Source organism: Schistocerca cancellata, chromosome 10 (genome assembly GCF_023864275.1).
Source record: "Schistocerca cancellata isolate TAMUIC-IGC-003103 chromosome 10, iqSchCanc2.1, whole genome shotgun sequence".
NCBI lineage: Eukaryota > Metazoa > Arthropoda > Insecta > Orthoptera > Acrididae > Schistocerca > Schistocerca cancellata.
In genome coordinates this window covers 218,042,707-218,067,373 of record NC_064635.1, presented here as the reverse complement: position 1 = coordinate 218,067,373, position 24,667 = coordinate 218,042,707, and the positions used below count along the sequence as shown (strand labels likewise).

Below are 24,667 nucleotides of genomic sequence, written 5' to 3'. Positions count from 1 at the left end.
TCTCCACCACTAAAAGCATGATAGGTATTATTATTGTTTAAACTGTTCAACCTTCCCATGGATTCCTTACTATAGTTTTCTTTTTGTTCTGTATCTTATATAGTGTTAGTATTATCAGGTTATTATTCAAATCTGTAAATAGCCATACAAACATATGATATCGTTAAATAACAGAAAGAATTAATATTAGCTATCTCTAGAAATTGTTTTCTTCATTACAAATAACCTCTTCTTAATATATTGACATCAGAATTACTGTACTCATTAATTTCTTTCTTCATATTGAACATATAATTTTCCTTAACTCTGGAGCTAAGCCACTTGAGAGATGCTTCTCTATCTTTCAGTTTCATAGTGTCAACATAATCATATCGAGTATCTGGAACTGGTCCAATGTAATATTCATTTTCTTGGCTGTTGAATAGATGTGGAAAATATCTTTTCTTCAATTCTTTGAAATCAAATGTTTGAAAACTACTAAGTAAACCTTGTATAATATTAGTTGTATCTATAGTTTGTAGACCTAACCCTTTGATCCCCAATAACATTAATTTACTTCCTGTGTAGACAATATATTGTTTTATTGTCTTTTCAATACTGTACATAAAAATGAATAGTGAATTGCATCCTTTAGCATAGTGAGCTATGAATGTGTAATGCTTGTTTTTTTTCACATTTCGTCAAACTACAGAACTCATCATTTGTCTCAAATTTATAAACACTATCTCCTTGAAAATATCTGAACTATTATGAGATTCACAGTATGTATACCAGTTTCTTATTGAGCTTTAAAATCAAACCAGACATATCTTTCTGTGTTGGTGGAATTCACTCTCTTAAGGGATCCATCTTCATAACACTCAAACTGTGTATCAACAACTATCTTTCCACATTCACAGCATTGGTAAACATAAAAATCATTGAATACTCCATTAATATAGCAACCATTTTTATTACAATTTGGACAACCTTGTCTGCAGCTCATGGTCTAGATACTAGCATTGCTACCTCTGGATCACAGGGTCCCAGCTTCGATTCCCAGCGGGATTGGAGATTTTCTCTGCCTGGGGACTGGATGTTTGAGTTGTCCTCCTCATTTCATCATCATCCTCATCATTCATGACAGTAGTGAGATTGGACTGTGAAAAAAATTGGGCTGTGAACAAACTGGGCTTTTCTATTGGCGCTGATAACCATGCAGTTGAGCACCACACACACCAAACATCATCATCATTGGACAACCTCGCACTATAAAACCGTCATCAAATTTTCATTCAGGAATACTCTTTTGCAATACAGATTATATGTAATATTTATGATTTTCAATTTTCAGTACTTGATTACAGTTTCTGCAAAGTTAAAAGCTACAGTTTTGTGGTTTAATCTCAAACAGATCTTTTTAAATCCTTCACATTTTTAAGCTGTTTCACAAACTTCTTGTGATTTTTTAGCACTCTTCATTATAACAGTACATATTGCAGTTTTCAGAATATATCTAGTTTTCCGCAGTTTCTGAACCTTTGTGTAGTATACAGATTTTACAGCCTATTTTACATTTCTATTTATCTTTGTTTTTATTTGGTTTGTCACATTTATCACAAAAATATGATGATCCTAACAAAGCATTCACACTGCTAATTACATAAGAATGGTTTGATCTTTATTCAGATATATCTTTATTTTTTTGTCAGGACAATTATAGATGACTGAATTGAAATTCTTAACACATACAACATTTATTTCAATGCCCAACAATTCTTCAACATTTTTAATCTCATCTAAAGCAAAGCCTTCTTCGTTACATTCAACCAACTCACTACATAATATTTCACTTAACTCTTTTTGTAACCTCTGTTTATCTCCTTCTCTAATCTTGTTTTTGTTTGGTATGTTAATGTCACTATTATTGATCAATGATGACACAAATCATCATTAATATTAAGTCTAGTAATACATCTTTAATCTTATTAACATCAGCTATATTTATTATTTTTTTACGTTTTCATCCTCTAGGAATCGCAATCATTTGTGTATTAGATGAGGCATCTGCTATGTAATTACTCTCATCAGACATTAATATATCTCTGATATCATTACAGAAAACGAACAGATTCTCAAGTATTCTTAGATGTTTACACCCTGCAGGCACTGGTTAAAACATTTTTGAAGGTTATATTCAACCTACCTCATTTTCTATGATTAGTTCTTTTTTGCTACTTTAACCATAGAATGGAGAGCCATCGTTATATAAACAGTTTTCTGACGAACAATACCGAGTTTAGCATCATTACAGATAATTTTATACTCATCAGAAGAAAGCTTGAAATTTTTCATTAAATGTCAATCTTATTTCTTTAATCTCAAATAAATGCTTTTTAGATGGCTCAGCCTCTGTTTCTTGGTCATATAGTTTGGTACTGAATGGATAAATTGATGTAATCTCACTATTTTTTCTTCTGTATGTCGTCGAGTTTTTTCAATATCCTCATCAAATTTGAATAAATAATTTATATTAGGTACTTGTTGTGGTCTTGATCTAGTCTTTTTCGACTATAGTAACCCAATAGTATTAATTATCTCTGATTTCTTTAATTTGCTGTATCCTCTAATACTAAGATTTTTTGCTTGAGCTTTGAGTTACCTTGCGTTCAGATTATCCAGAGTCCTTGTATGTGGAGATAAATTACATGAAATAATAAAATTAATTAATTTATTTATTTATTAAGGATAAAAAAATTATGTTTGCAAAACGTGAGGACGTTTGCAAACAGTGAGAAATGAAAAAATGATGTCGTAATTAAATTTTACCTTCCATCAATTTTATATGGTTCACTGACTGTATATCTTTCTTTGAGATGACCTGTATTTATTTCTTTTCCACAATTACACTCCATTTTTCTTTTTATCTTATCTTTGAAAAATCCTACATTTACTTAAATGTTTTTCCCTAGATGTAGGAATTAGGTAAAAATAACTGAACTCTTTAATTTCTTGACAACCAATGTATTTTTTGGTGACTCATCGCAATCATCATTCTCTATGGATAACAATATTTTAAATTGCTCCTCATATGAAATTTGTTTGATATATTTCTTAGATTAATCAGATGTGGTAGCTTTTCCACAGAAACAAAATACTTTACTACATCTACTGTTTTCGTAGTTTCTAATACATTCCTTATAAATATGTGAATTTTTATCCTTTACAAGTTTATATAAGTGAAAGATATCAACTGATTTCTCCAGTTCACAGTCTTTACATTTCTTGACTTCCATTTATTAAGACTACTTTTGATTACTTACATGTAAATTAATCCTTAATAAATGAACCCACTTTCTTGTTGCTGTGGTCTAGATAATTGTATACATAAAATATTTACACTCTTAATTTTACCTTCACTAACATTTTTACTGTGTATTTTATATTTTATTTAAGATTTTGCAGTACAATACACATTTCATGAAAAATAAATTGCGCACACAATTAAGGAAATTATTGTTAATACTTTTATCTAATATATTATTATTCTATATAAAGGGTGCCACTTACAGTGGCAGATGAAGTGGTTTCAAGTGCATCTAATGTTATTTGCAATACAATGGATATATTAGAATTTATTCAGAAGAATAATTATAAATTAAATTTAGATACATGGTTTAAAGATATTCAGGCTCCATTGTTTAAAGGGAAAAATATATTAACTACAAATGATATTTTAACTTTTCTACATGGAACACCTGATGGAAAAATTTCCTTCCTGGAGAAAGGGGTTATCTTAAATCTCTTAAACATAATGAAATACCAAACAAACAAATTAATTATGACAGTACTTTAGCATTAGAATGTGAATACATTAAAAATGAAATTAAAACATTAAGACCAAGTAATCTTGTTCAGACAAAATGTATTTTATGAAATATTGAAAATTTTAAAATTTTGTAATGACACTCATTCCAAACAGTATAAAAGAGTAATAAAATATTACATTCCCTTAGAACAAAATTACTCAATTATCTGCAGTATAAGGCAATTGATGAAAAAGATAAATTGTAAAACATTATTGTAGAACAGGCAACAGAAATTAACGCAAAGACAAAGAACGTCTACAACTGAGAAATAGTTTCTGATGTAGTAGAGCTGTAGAAACAACAATTTATTTACATTGCCAGATCCAAGAAATATGCCAAGAAAAATTATTTTGGTGCTGTATTCTACAAAAATCATCTTTCAGGAAGATATTCGAGTTATAAAAGTGGAAGACCTATTGAAAGTAAAGTATTTTATGGTAGAATATATAAATGTACAGATTATAAATTAGTAGATCATATGCTAAATATTTATTTTGTTGTACACAGAGCAGATTAAAGTAAAGAAATGTACAATATTCACTTCAACAGTCTTATTTCATTTAGAAATAATGTGACCAGTCCAGTGATATTGTTGATTAAATAAATGAGAAGAGAAAAATATATTTATTACGAAATTTTGAATGGACCACTAAAGATTTTTAATTTATGTAATATATTTTTATTCTATATAAATGGAGTCAATCATAGAACTTGTTAATAACAAGCTTCCACATAATGGTAAGTAAGCACTTGTGATTATTGGTGAAAATAATAGCCCATGTCTTAAAGCAAAAGTTGTTGCTGAAGTATTAGATTATGAAGACACTGACTATGCAGTTAGGCCACATGTGGATATATAAGATAGAATTACATTTAAAAATTTATACACCAAGGCCACCTCGGGATTAAGAGTTAATGAAAAATCATCAATATTAATCAATGAATGGGGCTAACATTTTTTAATTTTCAAATCGCAAAACCAAGAAGCAAAGCATTCAGAAACTGGGTTACACAAGACGTTTTACCAGCAATTTGCGAACATAGCGAATACAAGATTAGAAATGAAATGATAGATGCCTATAGAAATCAAATAGATACAAGAATTAAGGTACAGAACAACTAGAGAATATAGAGAAATTGTATGAAAAACGAGTAGAAATTTTTGAAAGAAAGTATTGATATGGCTTTTGATGTAATAAACAGAAGAAATGAAGAAATCAATACATTTTTACCTCGTATTGTTCCTCAATTACATCATGCAAATGTGAGACCTAATTTTGTTACTTCATGATGATATGATTTTAATTATGAATATTATATTATCGATGCAAAATTTAAAAATACGCAAAACAAAAAGATATTATCAGAAATCGACACCTAAATTGCTAAGCATTTTGAAGAACTAGTTATGTACAAAATTCAGTAAATTTGTATCATTGAATGAAAGACACATTAAGAAATAATTGCCATCGAAATTATTTCAATATTTTGTATAATCATCCTCCATACGAATTGATTAAAGATATAAAGAATCTTCTTCACCAAAATTCATCTTAAAGAAAGTCAGGCCTAATCCATGGTTTAAAGCTAAAGATGTGAGTGATATATTTTCTCTAGAAAAGCTTTAGATGATAATGTTAAGGGAAAGTTATTAAAAGATACAGAGAAATAAAGTGTAACCAGCAGTGTCTTACTGATAAAGAAATGGCTACCTGTGTTCTGAAGAAAAGAAGAGAAGCCATTCTAAACTAAAGAGAACAAATCAATGAGGAAAATGAAATAATTAGAGGTATATAGCTGCATGTAGTTACACCAACTCAAGATTTTAATTTGAGACATGTTTCTCCTTTAAAATTATTTGATGATGAATGTGAATATACTAATTAGTTCGTTAGAACACAATTAAGAAATGTGTGAAACAGTTATATGCAATTATAGATAGACATTCAGACTGTGAAGAAACATTGAGACTTGAATATGATCATAAGTTAATAAATTTATACCAAAGAATGAAAGAAAATTTAATGGTTGTTTGTCACAACAATTATTTTAATATTTCCAATGACTATACACAAGAAGAATTGATTAATGTTTTAGTGAATCTTGATCAGACTGGATTAATATAAGTCTGTTTATTAATGTATTCATCAACAATACAAATTTCGTCTCCTTGAGAATTTACAAGTAATTCAGACTTTCACCAATTAAAATATATATGAATATAGAGGGAGGTCTCTTCAATCAGATAAAATACAGCTAGAAAGAATAAAAGTGAAAATATTTTCATTCTTAGTGTAGGAAATTATATAGAAGAGTTTTTATTAATATTTTATAAAATTACTTCTGTTTTATTTACCCAACTATTATGTGAATTATCAAAACCCAACCATTTAACATAAACATTACCTCCTTTCTTTCCCAAAACTTTTTCAACAAGATATACATCTGGATATTGTGTTTTCTGTAATTCTTGTTCATAAAAATATCATTCAATATCATTCAATTTGTATGTGACTGGATTAGAATGAATAACATCTCAATTCTGAGAATTTCTGTTGACAATTAGCTGTAGAACCTTTATCCAAAAGTTCTTTAAGTTTACTAATTCTGACATTACAAAAGTTCTTTAAGTTTACTAATTCTGACATTATCTCTTATTTTAAATTTCGCTTTTACATTAGACACAATAGTAACAGGTAAATAATTCTTTTCCTTCACTTCTGTTTGTTTCATTTTTATAGTTGTATGATTTGTGTTGTTATATTCGTCAACTAATAGCGAAACTAGTTCCACACATTTATAATTTCCTTCAAGAGAACATTTTTCCACATATTTTCTTTTAATGTTCTGTTAAATCGTTCAACAACAGATGCTTTTAATACACTAAACGCTGAATAATGTTTAATGTTATATTTTTTCGTTATTTCAAGAAATTCTGTGTTATAAAATTCTTTGCCTTCTCTGTTTGTAAATTTCTAGGTTTTCTAGCAATTAATATTTTTTTAAAGAATCAGCTATATTTTTCCCTGTTTCATTTATAACTGGAATTGCCCAAGCAAATTTTGAAAAAAACATCCATAACAGTTGACGAGTATTTATATCCTTTATTTATTTCGAAATTCATTTTAGTTTTCCAGAGTCCAATTCAGCTAAATCTGCTTGCTATAAATTAGATATACCATGTGAAACAAAACTTCTTCTTTTAAAAAATTTTCTCATTGGTTTATGTAATTCATTAATAAATTTATCATCAACATAAATCGGTTCTGGTGACCTCCTTCACTTACAAAATTATTTAACAAAGTTACTCTTTTTAGTTGTACATACGTACAATGAACTTCAGTTCCGTGTCATTCATATTTCGTTGTTAATCTATGAGGATTATGTGCTTTAATAAAATTTTTATACTTCAAACAGTACAACTGAGTATGATTATCCATTTATATAGGATAAAAATAAGATTTAAATTATTTCACTAAATATAATTAACATTGCATCAACTGGAACAGTTTTAACACAATCTTTTAATCTTATAATGAGAAAGTTTGATCTTTTTGTTATTATTGACTGAGTAGGAGCCATTTCACATAGGTATCGGAAACACTTTGTGTGGTATCAGAGTCATTAAAAGATAATACATTATATATATTTCGAGCAATAATAACAATTTTTTGTAAATAAACTTGTACTCGAAATTGTGTATATTTCGTATGCCTCCAGTCATAAAACTAAATGCAAGAATTTGTTTATCATACACTTTTTTAAAGGTTACTTAAATAGTTTAAGTACTGAATAAACCTGTTTTTGAGAAATAATCTATAAAGCATTTTTCTGGTGTTTTTGTAAAGTAATCAGTTAGATTAGTTTTACTGACATAATTATTCAACTGTTAGAATTCTTGTATGTTTAGGATTTGTAACACTTCATAACTCATTATGTAAATGTTTGTTCATTACATCCTTTGCATCAATTGACTCATTAACATTCACAATTCTTCTACCTTTAAACCCAATATAATCTCTAGTAATTTTGAAAATACCATTAATTTTTTCGTAAATTGTTGAATTACATTATTTGCTTGTGGATCTATTGCTTTTTGATTGGAAATCTTTAAAATTTGAAATTAATTCATTGTTAAGTTTTGTATGTAATGATTCTAATATAAATCGTTATTGGTCTTATTTGTAAAAATGTCTGTTTATTATATTCAAAATATCATTAATTTTGTATTTTCTGGCAGCAATTTTACCATAAATAGACATAAATGACCACAAATTACTTCATTTATGTTTTGTATTCTGTTAGCATTGTGGTACAAATCATTTTTTCCTAAATAATTAACTGGTTAAATTGTTGTATTACCACAAAATGAATTAAACAAATTTTATATCAATATTCTTATAATAACAACGAGAACCAACATGATCAGATGTATCTAAATTAACTATTCCAGATTTGTATTCTCTAGGAATCATAAAAGAGTCACCAAAATATTTATTTTTTAAATGTTTAAGTAATTTTTCTATATCGAAATTACTTATGCATTAGCATAGAATTCAACTGCTCATTGAAATTTTTTTCTAGCACCAGTGTATTTCTTTTCCTTTACTTCATTATGTCTTTTCTGTTCTTCCAACTCTGTATCACCTTTTCTCTTGTTTATTACTGCATTTGAAATTGCTGCAGAACCACCAGAAGGGGAACCAATTATTGCAAAATAAGGTAATGCTGCTAATAGCAATTGAAGAAATCTAGCTTTGTGTTGTGTTAGTCTTTTTCCTTCTTTCTTTATCGTTACTTACTCAATAATCTTTTTCACTACAGGAATTCCTAATGTAGTGAGTAAATTTAAACCAGTTTTTTTCTGTTTCTTTCTCTTTTCTTTTTTTGAACATAGGTTTAAAATGGTTCGATACTACATAGTCTTTCATTGTTTAACTTAATCTTAATTGATTTTGGTTTAGTTTTGCCATTTGGTAGCCATGTATAATCAGTTGTAAAGTTGTTCGTTTATACAGATAAAAAATTTATAAGAATTAATATTTTTACACTCCCCAACGATTGTTATCCATGCCTAAGACAGTGCCAGCTGAAGCAGGCTGAGGACAGTGTCCCACTTCTAATTCTAATGCAGCATTTGGTGAATCAGTAATTCATGAGTCACATTATCCTGTATTATTCTAATTTTTGAACCTATTCAGAATTTAGAAATTACCATAACTGATGACAATGGTAATCTGATTGACTTCAATGATAATCATGTAACAATAATTTAGAAATGTCTTAATAAATTTTTTCCTTGATAAATCTTGAACAAAATCGAGAGTTATCTGTTTTACTCATTCCCAGTCAATGAGAAGACTAAAAATAATCTGAATCTCCCCAACAAAAACAAAGAAATTGATATTGGTGTTGGAAATGGATTGGTTCATCCCAACCATGCATAATTCTATATAAGTTTTAGTGATATTGCAGAAATGGTACAGATTACCCCTCATATGTTGCAAAACCCAATAAAAATTTGTTGATAACTATCTGCCAAAGTTGTTCGAGGTCACCAGTATAAAGAAAGGAAACAATATTTTGTCTAGAATGGAACATCCATTCGTTTCTTTATCTGTCTTTATGAGATTAACTTTGACTATAGCCAGTGATTTAACTATGGAAAGTCATATCCTTAATAATGTAAGATTAAAAGAAAGGAAAATGAAGTGCTTTGTCCACTAGATTTGTTTGCTGGAATTTTCAAGAAGTTGCATGGCATGGGGAGTTAACAGTAATTTTTACTTAGAGTTCATGTGCTGGAGATGCTATTTGCTATTTTTAGATGGGCTGATAAAAATGACATTGGAATTGAAGTAAAAGATAGACTAACCAAACGAAGGTAAAATGGAGTGAAATCTATGGAAATTCGTGTTCCTATTGTAAAGTATGAACGAGAATATTCACATTTCTTTAAATCACAAACAGTTGACATAGCCAGATTAGAGGGAAAAGAAATTTTGAATGAGATATTACTAATTATTATAATTCTGCACTATCAGATATGCCTTATTTTAGTTGTTTTCCTAACTAATCGAAAAGTAATCACCTAACGTTTTCTTCTTTATTCAGTCATGCTAAATTACAAAATATCTATGTGAAAAAGTAAGAAATGCAGTGAATCCTCAAGAATTACGGAATCTTGATCCACCAAATAATTATCTGATAGCATATGATGCTTTCCTCGATTTTAAGAGAGTCACTCAGTGGAATGATGATGTCAATGTAAAATCGTCAGTTTTATTGAAAATTGACCTCTTTTTTTATAAATATGTCTAGGAGAATGAATATGCAAGCCATACAAAAAACTGCAATGAAACTAGTTGCTACTTTTAATGACAAAATTCCGAAATATACAGTTGTTAACACAGTCATGCATAGCAAGAAAAATTTAACATATGGTGCTCAGCATAGAAATTTGAGTGACAATTTTGAATATTAATATTTTTTATTGTATGGATATGCTACTGAAGAAGCTATATAATACAATGAACTCTAATTTTTTTAAGAATATTTGTGATCTAGAAGTAAATAAATAAATTGTATTAGATTACAAGGAGTGAAAATTTGTATGGTGCTTGGTAGTATATTTAAAATTATTTTGCCAGACAGGTTTAATGAAATAAAAACTAACTGGGACTTTCAATTTTTTGAATCAAGTAATATTAAACTAAAGTCTAAAGGAATTGGGGCAACTAAAATAATGATAGCGAATTCCATGATCTAGAGCTCATTGTTTGAATAATTTTTATTTAAATTTTCAATCTTTTGATTTTTATATTTATTTTTTGGGTGCATTGTGTTTGCTCATTAAATTATCTCCTAGTGCACTCAACCTGCACACTTACTCATACAAAGAAATATTATTTCTCATCAACCATATACAGCGTTTGGTAGACCAAACTATTCTGTACATGTTCCATTTTTTAAGCCTATTCAAGATTTACAAATTACTGTAACTGATGAAAATGATAATTTTATTGACTTTAATGTTGCTTATTTAACAGTAATTTTAGAAATGACTTAATAAATTTTATCCTTATTAAATCATGGACAAAATCCAGAGTTATCAGTTTACCCATTCCCACTGAATGAGAAGACTAAAAATAATCTCAATCCCCATAGCAAGTACACAGAGATTAATAAAAATATTGGAGTTTATCAGTTTACATGAGCTTTAGTATTATTGCAGCTGATGGTACTAAGTTTCCATCATATGATGCTAAATCGAATAAAAAATTAATTGATAACAATGTGTCAAAGCTGTTCAAGTACATCACCACAAAGAAATGAAACAATATTTGGTCTAGAATGTAGCATCCATTCATTTCTTCATCTGTCCGCATGTGATGTAAAGAAGTAACTTGAGAAGGGAGTTAACAGTAATTTTTACTTGGAGTTCAAGTGCTGGAGATGCTATTCAAAGAATGCTATTCAAAGACAGGCTGAAACAATTCTGAAATGGAAATATTGAAGGTTAACTTCCAAAAGAAGGTAAAATCATAGTAGAATCTATGGAAATTCGTACTCATGTCGCAAAATATGAACCACAATATTCACTAGAGCTAGAAGAAGGAAGACTAAAATTTCCAAAAATTTTATTTTCTTTCTTTGAGTCACAAACAATTGAAATAGCCGGATTAGAAGGAAAAAGAAGTTTTGAACAAGAAATTAATAATTATTATAATTCCTCAGACTTTGATATACCTAATTTTAGTTTTGTTATGTTTCAGAATAACACAGAAAATAATCAGTGAATTGATTCTTCTTTATTCAGTCAAGTTAAATTACCAAACATCTAAATAAGGAATGGATGAAACGATGTTTTTTGTCAAGAAATGTGGAACCTATAACCACTAAATACTTATTAAAAGCATGTGATGGTTTCCTAAATTTGAAGAGTGTCACTTGACTGAACGATGTTGTCACTGTAAATCCCTTCAGTTTTATTGAAAATTATCTGTGAGAATGAATATGTTAGCCATACAGAAGGCTAAAATGAAATTAGTTGCCATTTTAATGATAAAATTCCGAAAGATACAATTGCCTACATAGCCATATGTGTTAAGGACGTCGATTCTAAGTGTATAATTATTCCATATAAATGGATGCTCTACTGAAGAAGCTTCATAATGCAAGTATTCTAATTTGTTTAAAGAGATTAGTGAGCTAGAAGTGAATGAATTGTATTACATTATAGACTCTAAATACTTAAAAACTAGATACAGGGAGAAAACTTGTACTGAGCTTGATAATTAATTTAAAAGTATTTTGTCAGACACCTTTAATAAAATAATATCTAGCTGTGACGTTAGATTTCTGAAGATGGTAATATTAAACTAAAATATAAAAGAATGGAAAGAACTACAAAATTACATTGAATTTCACAATTTGCAGTTCATTATGTGAGTTAGTTGTTATTGATTTAAATTTTACATTTATTTTTGTGGGTGGAGTGGGTCTGACCATTAAATAATCCCTTAGTGCACTTACCCTAACCACTTACTACTACTGAGTGTACTAAAGAAAAACATAATAATGTTTATCGAAACTAAGTTTGAGCAACTTGTGCACCTTTTCAATTTCAAATATGATTTGCTGATTTAATTTTTATATTTATTTTTGTTGGGCGGGGTGGGTTTGATCATTAAATAATCCCCTGGTGCACTGAATGTACCCACTTACTACTTACAAAATGAAACGCTCTGGAGCAGCACTGAGCTTTCTGTAGTAGTATCATGGTGATGGCTACAAGTTCCTCAATAAGTTCGCCACAAGCGATGAGATGTGGGTATGTCACTTGGCCTCAGAAACCAACCAACAGTCAATGCATTGGCATCTCTGCAGATTCCCAGTCAGGAGGAGATTCCAACTGTTAGTGCAGAAACTAATGTTCACGGTTTTCTGGGACAGTAAGGGCATTCTGCTCAATGACTCTCTGCCCAGAGTCGACACACTGAATGCTGACCATTACTGAAAAAAAAAATGCTGAAACTGCGACGTGCCGTTCAGAACAAAAGGACTGGAATGCTCGCTGTGGGTGTTGTGCTCAGCCCCGTAAGGCTCGGCGCACAGCAACTGTTGTGCAGAAGTTCGGCTGGGAGCTGTCTGGTAATCCAGTATACAGTTCTGATCTTGCTCCTAGGGACTTCTATCTTTTCTTGAACCTCAAGAAATTCCTGTACTTTGGCCAGCGTTTTAACAACGACTAAGAGCCGAAGACGACTATCGCATGCTGGTTCTATCCACAGGCAGCAGACACAAAAATTTATCTCACAATATGACGAATGTCTCAATTCTTTTGGTGACTGTGTCTAAAAATAGCTCAAACATTTGCTATGGCTGTTGCCAATAACGTTTTTCATGTAACTATGTTGTCTTTGTTTTAAAATACTAGGGTAACTTACTTTCTAGATGCGCCTTATAAATATATAATAATGTGTATATTGTCATCAAGTAACGTCGTGTTTTCCATTTACAGAAGAAAATGGACCATAAGAATAAAATGCAATCGATGAGAAGTCTTATTAAGAACCTATGGCTCTTTAGAAAACGTAAAATCAGCAACACATACAAAATACGATTTATTTTAGGGAAGGAAGGAATGAGGTCCTCGATTTTACCAAGAAATAAATTGTTTCATCGTGTCATATCATTTAAGCTGCCGAATGTCATAGATTGTATATAAATACACACACACAAGCTACTATGAACAGCATAGTGAAGGCATTATTGTAGCCCCGGGAATAGACAACATTCCATTAGAACTACAGATAGCCTTGTGAGAACCAGCCATCACACAACTCTACCATCTGCTGAGAAAGATGTATGAGACAGGTGAAATACTCTCAGACTTCAAGAAGAATATAATAATTCCAATCCCATAGAAAGCAGCGGTTAACAGGTGTGAAAATTACCGAACTATCAGTTTAATAAGTCATGGCTGCAAAATACTAACACTATTTCTTTACAAACGAGGAGAAAAACTGGTAGAAGCCGAACTCAGGGAAGATCAGTTTGGATTCCATAGAAATGCCGGAACACGTGAGGCAACACTGACCGTACTACTTACCTTAGAGGATAGATTATGGAAAGGGAAACCTACGTTTCTAGCATTTGTAGACTTAGAGAAAGCTTTGACAATCTTGAATAGAATACTCTTTTTCAAATTCTGAAGGTGGCGGGGGTGAAATACAGGGAGCGAAAGGCTACTAACAATTTGTACAGAAACCAGATGGCAGTTGTAAGAGTCGAGGAGCATGAAAGGGAAGCAGTGGTTGGGAAGGGAGTGAGACAGGGTTGTAGCCTATCCTGGATGTTATTTAATCCATATATTGAGCAAGCAGTAAAGGAAACAAAAGAAAAATTTTGGAATATTAATTAAAATCCACCGAGAAGAATTTGGTTCAAAAGGCTCTGAGCACAATGGGACATAACATCTGAGGTCATCAGTCCCCTACACCTAGAACTACTTAAACCTAACTAATCTAAGGATATCACACACATCCATGCCCGAGGTAGGATTCGAACCTGCGACTGTAGCAGCAGTGCGGTTCCAGACTTGAAGCGCCTAGAACCGCTCAGTCACAGCGGCCGGCCATGGAGAAGAAATAAAAACTTTGAGGGATGCCAATGACATTGTAAGTCTCTCAGAGACAGTAAAGGACTGGGAAGCGCAGTTGAACAGAATGGACAGTGTCTTGGAAGGAGGACGTAAGATGAACACCAACAAAAGGAAAACGAGAATAATGGAATGTAGTCGAATTAAATCAGATAATGCTGAAGGAGTTAGATTAGGAAATGAGACACGTAAAGTAGTACATGAGGTTTGCTATTTGGGGTGGAAAGTAACTGATAATGCTCGAAGTAGAGAGGAAATAAAAGGTAGACTGCCAATGACATGGAAAGAGTTTCTGAAGAAGAGAAATTTGTTAACATCGACAATAGATTTAAGTGTCAGGTAGTCCTTTCTGAAAGTATTTGTATTGAATCTAGCTATGTATGGAATTGAGACATGGACTATAAATAGTTTAGACAAGAAGAGAATAGAAGCTTTTGAAAGAATGCTAAATATTAAAGGGTAGCTCACATAACTAATGAAGAGGTACTGAATAGAACTGGGGAGAAGAGGAATTTGTGGTACAACTTGACTAAAAGAAGGGATCGGTTGGTAGGACATGTTCTGAGGCATCAAGGGATCACCAATTTCGTATTTGAAGGCAGAGTTGAGGGTAAAAATCGTAGAGGGAGGCCAAGAGGTGAATAAACTAAGCAGATTCTGAAGTATGTAGGTTGTAGTAGGTACTTGGAGGTTAAGAAGCTTGTAGAGGATAGAATAGCATGGACAGCTGCATCAAATCAGTCGTTGGACTGAAGACAAGAACAACACACAACAGCCATCATCTGTAATCGTTTTGCAATTTGTTTTGATCTTTTGATTTTACTAGACGATAAACGACAATATTATCTGGAAACAAACTTAGACAGCCCCTCCACGACCTTGGGGATTGCCAGAAATCACCTTGTGATATCTCGATGACTTTCCGTCAGTTACTGTGAACTGTGACCTCTCTCACAAGAAATCATTAATTCAGTCACATAACTGAGACGATATTTCATAAGCACGCAGTTTGATTACAAGCCGCTTGTGAAGCAGGGTTGTTAAAGGCCGCCTGAATGTCTAGAAATATGGCATTAATTTGAAATCCCTTGTCGATAGCACTCAACACTTCGTCTGTGTAAAGAGCTAATTCTATTTCTCGAGAACGACGTCTCCTAAATCCGGGTTGACTATGTATCAATAGATTGTTATCTTCAGCTTAATTCATCTTCCTATACCACTAAGACGATGAAAGGGAAGAGAAAAAGGAATACATAACCACATGTCAGATGAAAGTGTGACCTGACAGGAGACGGTACATAGGTGGTTGTAGCATGGTCCCATATTCATCACTTTGTAATAATAGTCCCTTGTAAGGACACTTTCGCGGAATAGTTGGCGACTGCTTTCAAGGCGTGCCACTATTATTCTGGTAACCACCTGTGTTACCAACTCATAATGTGACTGGTCAGGACTTGTTGTCAAGCTAACATGAGGATTGCATAGGTGTGTTATTTCAATCTATGTCCTTTGTTAGGTAGTACTGCTTTCTAGATATAGACAATCCAAACATAAAATGTTTGCAGTATAAATAATGTAACATTTTGTCCTGAAGGTTTCATTGAGCTGATCACATTACCTTCCTTCAACGAGGTCAATGACACCTTCGTAGGAAAAACTGCCTTGCTCAGCGGTTGGGGAAAAACAGGTGACGGTAAGTTGCCGACTTACTTTAATTTGTGATGGAGCACTGAATTAAGTTTGTTTCTGTCATTTAGAACCTATAGAATACCTTGCCATTTAGTGGAAAGTATGGCATTGTTAGGCATTTATTATTATTTGCGCAACGAAATATAGCTGGAATTCAATAATGACCATCTGTATATTAAGAAAGACATTCACATTTCGATCAGTAGCGTTATCCAGTGTTGACTACTCTCAAATATACTTTTTATGGAATTGATAGTTTAGCAAATATTACATAACTAGTGTAAGGAAATCTTGTTCGTTTCACTTGCATATGCAGGGTGTTCGGAAATTCCCGTTACAGCCTTGTATGACTTGTAGAGGGGAGTGAGTACATCGTATTTTGAATAGGAACCCATGTCTGGAAATATGACGTTTCCATTCTATGATGGTTTCAACTCAGATATTTAACTATCCACTTCATCTTGAAGAATTGAATTGGGGCTAACGCAGTACGATTATTAGGCAACAGTTTGAAAGGAAACATAAACGAAATATTCATTTATCACTTAAACACTTTTATTTGTGTTAACACACATCATATTCCAGAACAAAAAGGAATCCAGCATCTGTATGTACAGAACACTACTGACTCATTAGAACTACAGGCTGATGTGGCGACCACCAACGTTGTTACAGACATTCTACCTCTGAAGCACACTCCTGTACACACTCAGCATCCCACCTGGGGTCTCTTCAGATTCTAGTGCAGAGGCCAGAACTTGTGCTAGAAGATCTTCCTCTGTGTCTACAAGAGTTTTGTAAATTAAGTTTTGCATACAACTCCACATCAGGTGACTGTCTGATGTAGTAGACTACATTTCGTCCTATGTACCCCACTGCAACCAGGATAAGCAACTCTGAAATATTTCTCTATCTATCATGACATTGACATATTACGCATCTTAACTGAAATTGTCGTAGAACAGAAAAGGTACGTTTCCAGACGTGGGATCCCATTCAAAATATTATGAACTTACTCCCCTCTACACGTCCAAATTTGTATAACGAGATGCCCAGAGACCCTGACTGATGGAAATAAAATAATCACCCTTTCATAACAACCCGACATGCCTGACACATTATCAGTATGAAAATATTGAATAACAAGTATCTACAGGCACACACATCTAGATCCTTTGAGAGCTTGGCAGTAACTTCCAATTATTTCGTGTTAGCAGTGTCTCAGTCACAACTGACAAGTCAGTTAGAATAACATTATTTTAGTCTGAGAAGCAGATTGAAATGCAAATTAGGCGCAACAGAGGAAAATATTAAACAATAACACTTTTATTGGTTTTGACCACTGTTTACGGGAGTTTAACTGAGTTGAATTTACAAGACAGCTTTGTGGTGAACGTGGCAACGACCTTGCCACAGTGGATACACCGGTTCCCGTGAGATCACCGAAGTTAAGAGCTGTCGGGCGTGGCTGGAACTTGGATGGGTGACCATCCCGCCGCCATGCGCTGTTGCCATTTTTCGGGGTGCACTCAGCCTCGTGATGCCAATTGAGGAGCTACTCGACCGAATAGTAGCGGCTCCGGTCAAAGAAAACCATCGTAACGACCGGGAGAGTGGTGTGCTGACCCCCCCCCCCCCCCCCTCCTATCAGCATCCTCAACTGAGGATGACATGCCGGTCGGATGGTCCCGATGGGCTACTTGTGGCCTGAAGACGGAGTGCTTTTTTTGTTGTGAACCCTGTTCCAATTAATGGTTTCATAGAGCCCTCCAAGCCACTGCATCCTGTGTAAGCCTACCAATCGCTGCATAATTACTGCAACCCATGCATATTTGAAACTGCTTACAGTAACCAAATTACGCCATCTCACTACACCTTTTATGCACTTGTGACTCCTAAAGCTTTCTTTCATTAACAGATTCACAATTCCTCACTGCATCAAAACGTTTGCTATCACTGACCCCAGGTTGGTGAGGCGATGCGCACAGTGACTCCCTTGCCTAGCAATAACACATTAACTGACATGACTCTTCCTGCTGTCTCTACTTTGAGAACATTCGAGACTCTCAGCTTATTTATTGCTGAGCCATTTAGAGTCCATTGTGATCAAAGTGACCACAGAATAAAGCAATCCGTGTATCAACACAACATTCTGGAGAGACAGAGAAAGAGTACTTTCCTGTCTGCAAATTGCATGTATTGAGCTACCTCTCTGCTGGCTGTGGACAGCATTGCCACGTTCCAAAATTGGAGTCTGCCGACCAAACTGCAGGAATTATTTCTGCCACCCTCAAAACATTACTGTCAATTGTGCTGTCTGCCCCCGGTAACTGAATTGTCAGCGTGACAGATTGTTAATCCTCTTTGCCCGGGTCCGATTCCCGGCTAGGTCGGGGAATTTTCTCCACTCAGGGACTGGGTGTTATCCTGTCCTCATCATCATCCTATCATCCTCATCGACTGCAGGTTGCCAAAGTGGCATCAAATTGAAAGACCGGCACCCAGCAAACGGCCTGCCCGATGGAGGGGGCCCTACCAATATGATTAACTAAAAATACTGTCAATTCTCATATCTGGTAACTCCACTTCCATAAAGAAATGACGAAAATAGGGCGATCTCCCTCCACTCGAAAGTTTTAGACTGTTCCGCCAATTATAGAGCGTTCTACGAGATTCATTTGTATGTGTAGAGATCATATACTGCTCACGTGAGTGCCACTTGCCATCTTAATTACGTATTCCGTTCTTTGCATCCGAAGTTACAGCCCATCCAATTAGTCTGAACTGCACAGTTTCCTCTACTTTTGGACACCTGAGGCAGTAAACACACTGTAGACACCCTGTGGCGAAACAAGCTTTGCAGCTCTGTCGAGGCTCTTGCTGCATCCCTCCCGGGCGCTATATTTATGACCCATCCCTATCCTGTGACACAGTAACTGAAAAAAAGGCTTTTACAGAAAAAGCTGCATCACAGCTCATCACCTCCTCTCAGTTCCATGTCTGAATTGCTACCAAAATATATGTACACACGAATGGGGCAAGGGATTATTTGGTATCGTATTCCAAGCAGCCATGTACACTTTCATTATCGTGTGATTTGCAAATTAAGTCTGCTACGCCCAAAGTATGGCGTGTGACATATTATTCGAATCGTCTCGTGGAAGAAAAGCCTATGAAAGGTGGTATAATGGATTGTCATCTTCTCAGTTGCTCATGGAAGGTGGTAAAAAATGGAATTCAAGCTTACACTTCACAGATATTTTTCTTCGATATTTCACTTCCACAGAGGACAACATTCTTGACTAATGTCTTCAGGAAAGACCTCCTTACACTGAATTTCACACTCAATGTTAATAAAATTCTTATTTTCAGAAATACTGTTGCTGCTGTTTTCAGACTGGCAGCAGTCCTCATTATAAATAGATTTAATTCAGTTAATTCTGTTACCTTTTTCCAAGAAACTATCCATTCCATTCAGTTTATGTTCCAAGTCTTTTGTTGTCCCTAACTGATTTAAAATAAGATTACAACATGATGCACATTAATATACGAACATGACTAATTACTGCATAGAATATGAAGGTGTAAAAGCTGTTTACTGGTACAATCACATTAGTTTTGTACATATAGGTTACAATATCTCTTAAAAATCTTCCTTATGGTATCTCCAATATTTAATGATACAGTGTGACTTTTAATTACTTCATTATTAATTAAAATACAGTTCTTTCCTTGCATTTAGTTATCTATGTTCTGGTAGTTAAATAGTCTGCGATGTTTTCACTATAAGAATCGCTCTGATATGTGCTGTAATCAATAGAATCAGATTCATCATATTTCAAGTATGAGGGATTAGTGAGATGTCATTTCCCAAGTCTCTTATGTCAATATGAATTTTGTATCTTTCCATATTATGTTAACGATGGAGTGATTGGGTGCTTAAGCAAATCTGAGAACTGACTCTGTACATGAGATTCATATCTATACAATTAAATGCATTTAACACATTTGCCACCAAATAGATCAGAAATTTATGAGCAAAATTAAAATGTTTTTACAACTATTTTGTGTGCAAGGAATGATAACTGATATGTTATGTATATTATGATTTCACCACCAATTATACAAGGAACAGTCTTTTAGCGTCATTTTGCATTGCACTGATGATGGGCAGCAAATTAGAAATAATTAGAATTATAATGCATGAGAGAACTCATTTTGAACAGTGACCGATGCGATACTGTCTTGCCCTTCTGTGCATAGTAAGAAAATAATGAAGAAATTTTCCATGGATGACTGTAAAAATCTATAAGATCTATCAATTTCATGTATTTTTACATGTTGCCATTCACTCTTTAGGGGCTGCAGGCTTTTCAAAAATTACAAAAATCACTCCAGAAAACTAACGTTTCTCCAAATGTGGAAACATGTTCCAAGGTACTTTGTATGCACAAACGCCGACCGATAGGTTGGTCAGCAGCGACTGTTCGCTGATGATGTTGTACTATATGGGAAAGTGTCGTCGAATAATGGTTGGAGGATATAGGATGACTTTTTAATTGTGTAATGTGTTTCAGCTTGCTCTAAGTTTAGAAAAATATAAGGTAATACAGATAAGTAGGGAAAACTATCCTGTAAATCTGGAATGCTCTGTTAGTTGTGTCCTACTTGACACAGTCATTTCTATTAAATGTCTGGGGATAACTGTGCAAACCAATGTAGCATCGAACAACCCTCGTAAGTTTGATAGCAAGGAAGGTGAATGGTTCACTTCAGGTTGCTGGAAGCGTATTAAAGAGTAGCTCATCTATAAAGGAGGCCACATAAAGAACAGAGTGACCTATTGTAGAGTATTCCTCTAGTGTTTGGGACACCCACCATGTAAGTGTAGATTTAGATATGTCCTGTTAATAGTTGCAGTAATAGTCTGCTATGGTGGTTTAAATCAATAGTTATGGGATTGCTATCTTGGTGTTTGGTCGACTTGTGGCTTGAGACATGTCATGAGGACAGAGGCAGTGTAGGGTGTCTCATGTGAGTTCTGCAATATGGTTTTTTCAGAGTAATTTTGTGGCTTTCAATGTGGGTATAGATGGTGTTGGTATTGCAGTAAACTTGTGTGACATTGATGGAGGATCAGTGGTATGCCCTTGTGTTTTTGAATGTTGTGTAAGCTATTGAGAAAAGGATGGGAATATGATCACTTGCAAATGGATTGGTGACATTCATTGTAGGTGGTTGGTTGAGGTGATGATGGTGTCAGAGGGGACTGTTTTCAGGTCAAATGTACTGGGGTAAGGGAACCTGGTCAGCTCTTAGAGTGATAGAAACAAGACGCCACTGGTCAAGTTTGCCAAGGAAGCGTCTATTCATGTTAACAGCTGTGGGAATAATGTGTATTGGGGGCAATCTGGTTAATGTGTACAATGAAGGCTTTGAAAGCAGAGTATTTGAGACTGATACAGTCGGTGACACCTGTTACTGTCATACTCTTGAAGTAAGTGATATACATGAGGTTCTTGACATGAAGATTGAATAAGTGTTTGGGCAAATGACACATGGCCTACTGAAACTCCCATTTTGGCTACAGGTTTTGGGAATATGTGTGAAGTGTTGGATGACATGCAAATGATGCTGGGCAGTAGTCAGAATGTTTAGTGAAAGGTAAATGAAAGGATAAAGCTTGGGGGTAGCATGCAAATTAGAGGGAATGGATGTTACTTAATAGGATCGGGCACCATTTCAGACAAGAATATCAAGATGGCTTAAGAGGAATTGCAACTGCTTTACAGAGTAGGTAACATGGTAAGCAGATTGAGTTGATAAGAATTGCTGTTGGAGGTTATGTAGCTGTTCAAAAAGAGAAATTTTCTGGAGCACACTAATGATAAAACATATGTGATATCTTGAACAGTGGGGGGTGGGACACCAGGAATATTGGTGGTGAGGAGTTGGTTACTTAGATGGTTACTTAGATAGTTTGTTTCATGTTCCATGGATAATTTGCATGATAACTCATAGTGATATGGATGAGTCCATACAAGTTTCATATAGCAAATTAATGTGTAAATATGGCTACATGATGGACATCTGCATAGTTGCTTTCCATTTTTCATTATTGTTATTAATTATGCAGATGTGAGTTCATAATTCCTTTTGCACATTGAAATAGTAGAAATTCTTCTATGAAACAGCACGAGCTGCAATAAGAAACTATTTCAGTATGTTTTCTAATTTTACTTTGCTGTCTCTTAGATGTTTTCTAGCACTGGGTAGGTTATCAACAACATTAGTTGCAATATTGTGCATCTCTTATTGTACTCAAGAAAGGTTTACTTTGGAGTAATGGATGTCTTTCACCTTCTGGTATTGCAATTAAGTCATCATTGTTCCTTTTGAACTGCATTAGATTGATTACAAAAATAATGATGAGAATATAAATACAATGTGCAGCAGTAGCCAGAAAGCCCACCTCCTCAAAACGTTTGCAGCAAAATGATCATGGGTGAGCACCACTTAGAATGTTTACAGCACATTCTGAACAATGATCACTTGCTCCATTAAAAATGAGTGACCCTAAAACATTACTCCACATGTAATTATTGACTGAAATGCCAACAATTATAAATGCAAATGCGGCTGCTAAGATGTTTTAAGAGTTTAAAAAGTCCTTTATCCATTTTATATCCTCATCAAGTGGACACTAAAGAATTTTGAAGTTTCCACCCTATTTATTATTTCCTCATCATGTATTACGCTTATCATTGATATTCAACCACTAGACATGCACAACTGAATATACTGTGTCTTTGAAACTGAGACCATTCGCAGAAAACTAGTCTATGGTACATTTAAGAACACTGTTTGCCACTTCTTCTGTTGCTGTATGTATGTTTGGATTGATTATAATACTATTGTCATTGCAAAAGGAATTAATTTGGCTTGATGTATATTAGATGGAAGAATATTTTCATATATGATGAAGACTAGGGGGTCAAAGACTAATTCTTGGGGAGTCCCATACATGATTTCTCAACCATCAGAATAATGTCCCCAGACAATATTGCTTAAATTACGAAATACAACTTTCTGCATTCGTCTGGTGTGACATGACGTTGTCCATTTGTTGGCTATCTCATGAATCCCATAAAACTTTAGTTTATCTAGGAGAATATTGTGATTCACAAAGGCCTTATTTCATTCTTGTGAAATTTGGTAAATTTGAATGAATGTGTAGATGGTATACTGAGTTGAGCAACTTTGCTGAGGATATTATTGTTGTCCAGGTGAGGTACTATTATAGAATACATCGCCTTCTCAAAAAATTTGGAAATGCTGTCAGCAGTGAAACAGGTTGGTAGTTATTGACGTCTCTCCCATCACCTTCCTTAAAGATTGGTTTAACAACGTCATATTTCAGTCTCTCTGGAAAAATGCCTTGAATTTGTGCTCCATTACAGATTTCAGGTAAGACAGGACTTATTATATTTGAACAAATCTTTACCACTATATTGGAAACACCTTCAAAATCAGATGAGATTTAGTTTTAGAGGCAATATATAATTTCATAAATCTTGGAATGAGAAGCTGGTGATACATTCATATGACTGAATTTTGTGATGATTTATTTTTCAACAGACTGCTGTGATTTTACACTTCAACTGTTTTTCTCTATTTTCTCTACTATATTTAAGACATGATTATTAGAGAGATATTTGTTACCTGTGACTCATCACTTACAGCCCCTCCATTCAGTTCAGTTGTGATGTTACCCTACCTATGGCTGGTTGTCCTGTCCCTCATTTCACCACATTACATGTAGCATTCAGTCTGTTGTCACAGTTAAAGGTTTCTGAAATTATGTACATGTTCCCTGACTTTTTAATAACTTTTCTTAGTAATTTTCAGCATTTAGCAGTTTACAACTACTGCAGCATCTTTCTTTGTTCCTCCCCACAGATGGGTATATTTACTTTTTCCTTTCACAAGGTACTTTAACCCATTTAGTGAAATGTGTTATTTTATATGGCTGTTTAATATCCTTTCTGATTAGCTTATGTGGACAGCTATTTTCAGTTATTTATTTTATCAGGGAATAACTATTATTTCACCATAAATTTCAACATGGGTAATTTCCTGTATTGAGTTATTTATTTTATCATGGAACAGAATAAATTTTATGTTAACAATTATTTAATCATAAATTTCGTCATGGGATTTTTCTTGTAAGCTATTCTTAAAAACATTTGTCTTGTAGTCATTAATTATTGTAACTAATTTCGACTCAGACATAACACTAAGGTGCTCTCTTATTTAGCCTAACTAAGTGTGTACCATGATCAGAGAGAGGATTTGTTCTTGGGTAAACAGTTATTTTCTTGATTTGAGTTTCATGAAAGAAAACATTGTCAATTAGCATCCCAGAATGCTTTAGAAAATCTATACTGAAGTAACCACAGTTTAGTAA

At 33.6% G+C, this 24,667-nt stretch overlaps 1 protein-coding gene across 1 annotated transcript in view; it reads left to right on the top strand.

Annotated features, from left to right (window-relative positions):
- The window catches only part of LOC126106278 (trypsin 3A1-like), a 112,123-nt gene extending 90,265 nt beyond the window's left edge, over nucleotides 1–21,858 (top strand). The window contains exons 5-6 of the mRNA XM_049912500.1: nucleotides 16,106–16,204; nucleotides 21,791–21,858. Coding sequence (XP_049768457.1) covers nucleotides 16,106–16,204; nucleotides 21,791–21,858 — 167 coding nt within the window. The remainder of the gene's footprint in view (nucleotides 1–16,105; nucleotides 16,205–21,790) is intronic.
- The last annotated feature ends 2,809 nt before the right edge of the window (nucleotides 21,859–24,667 follow it).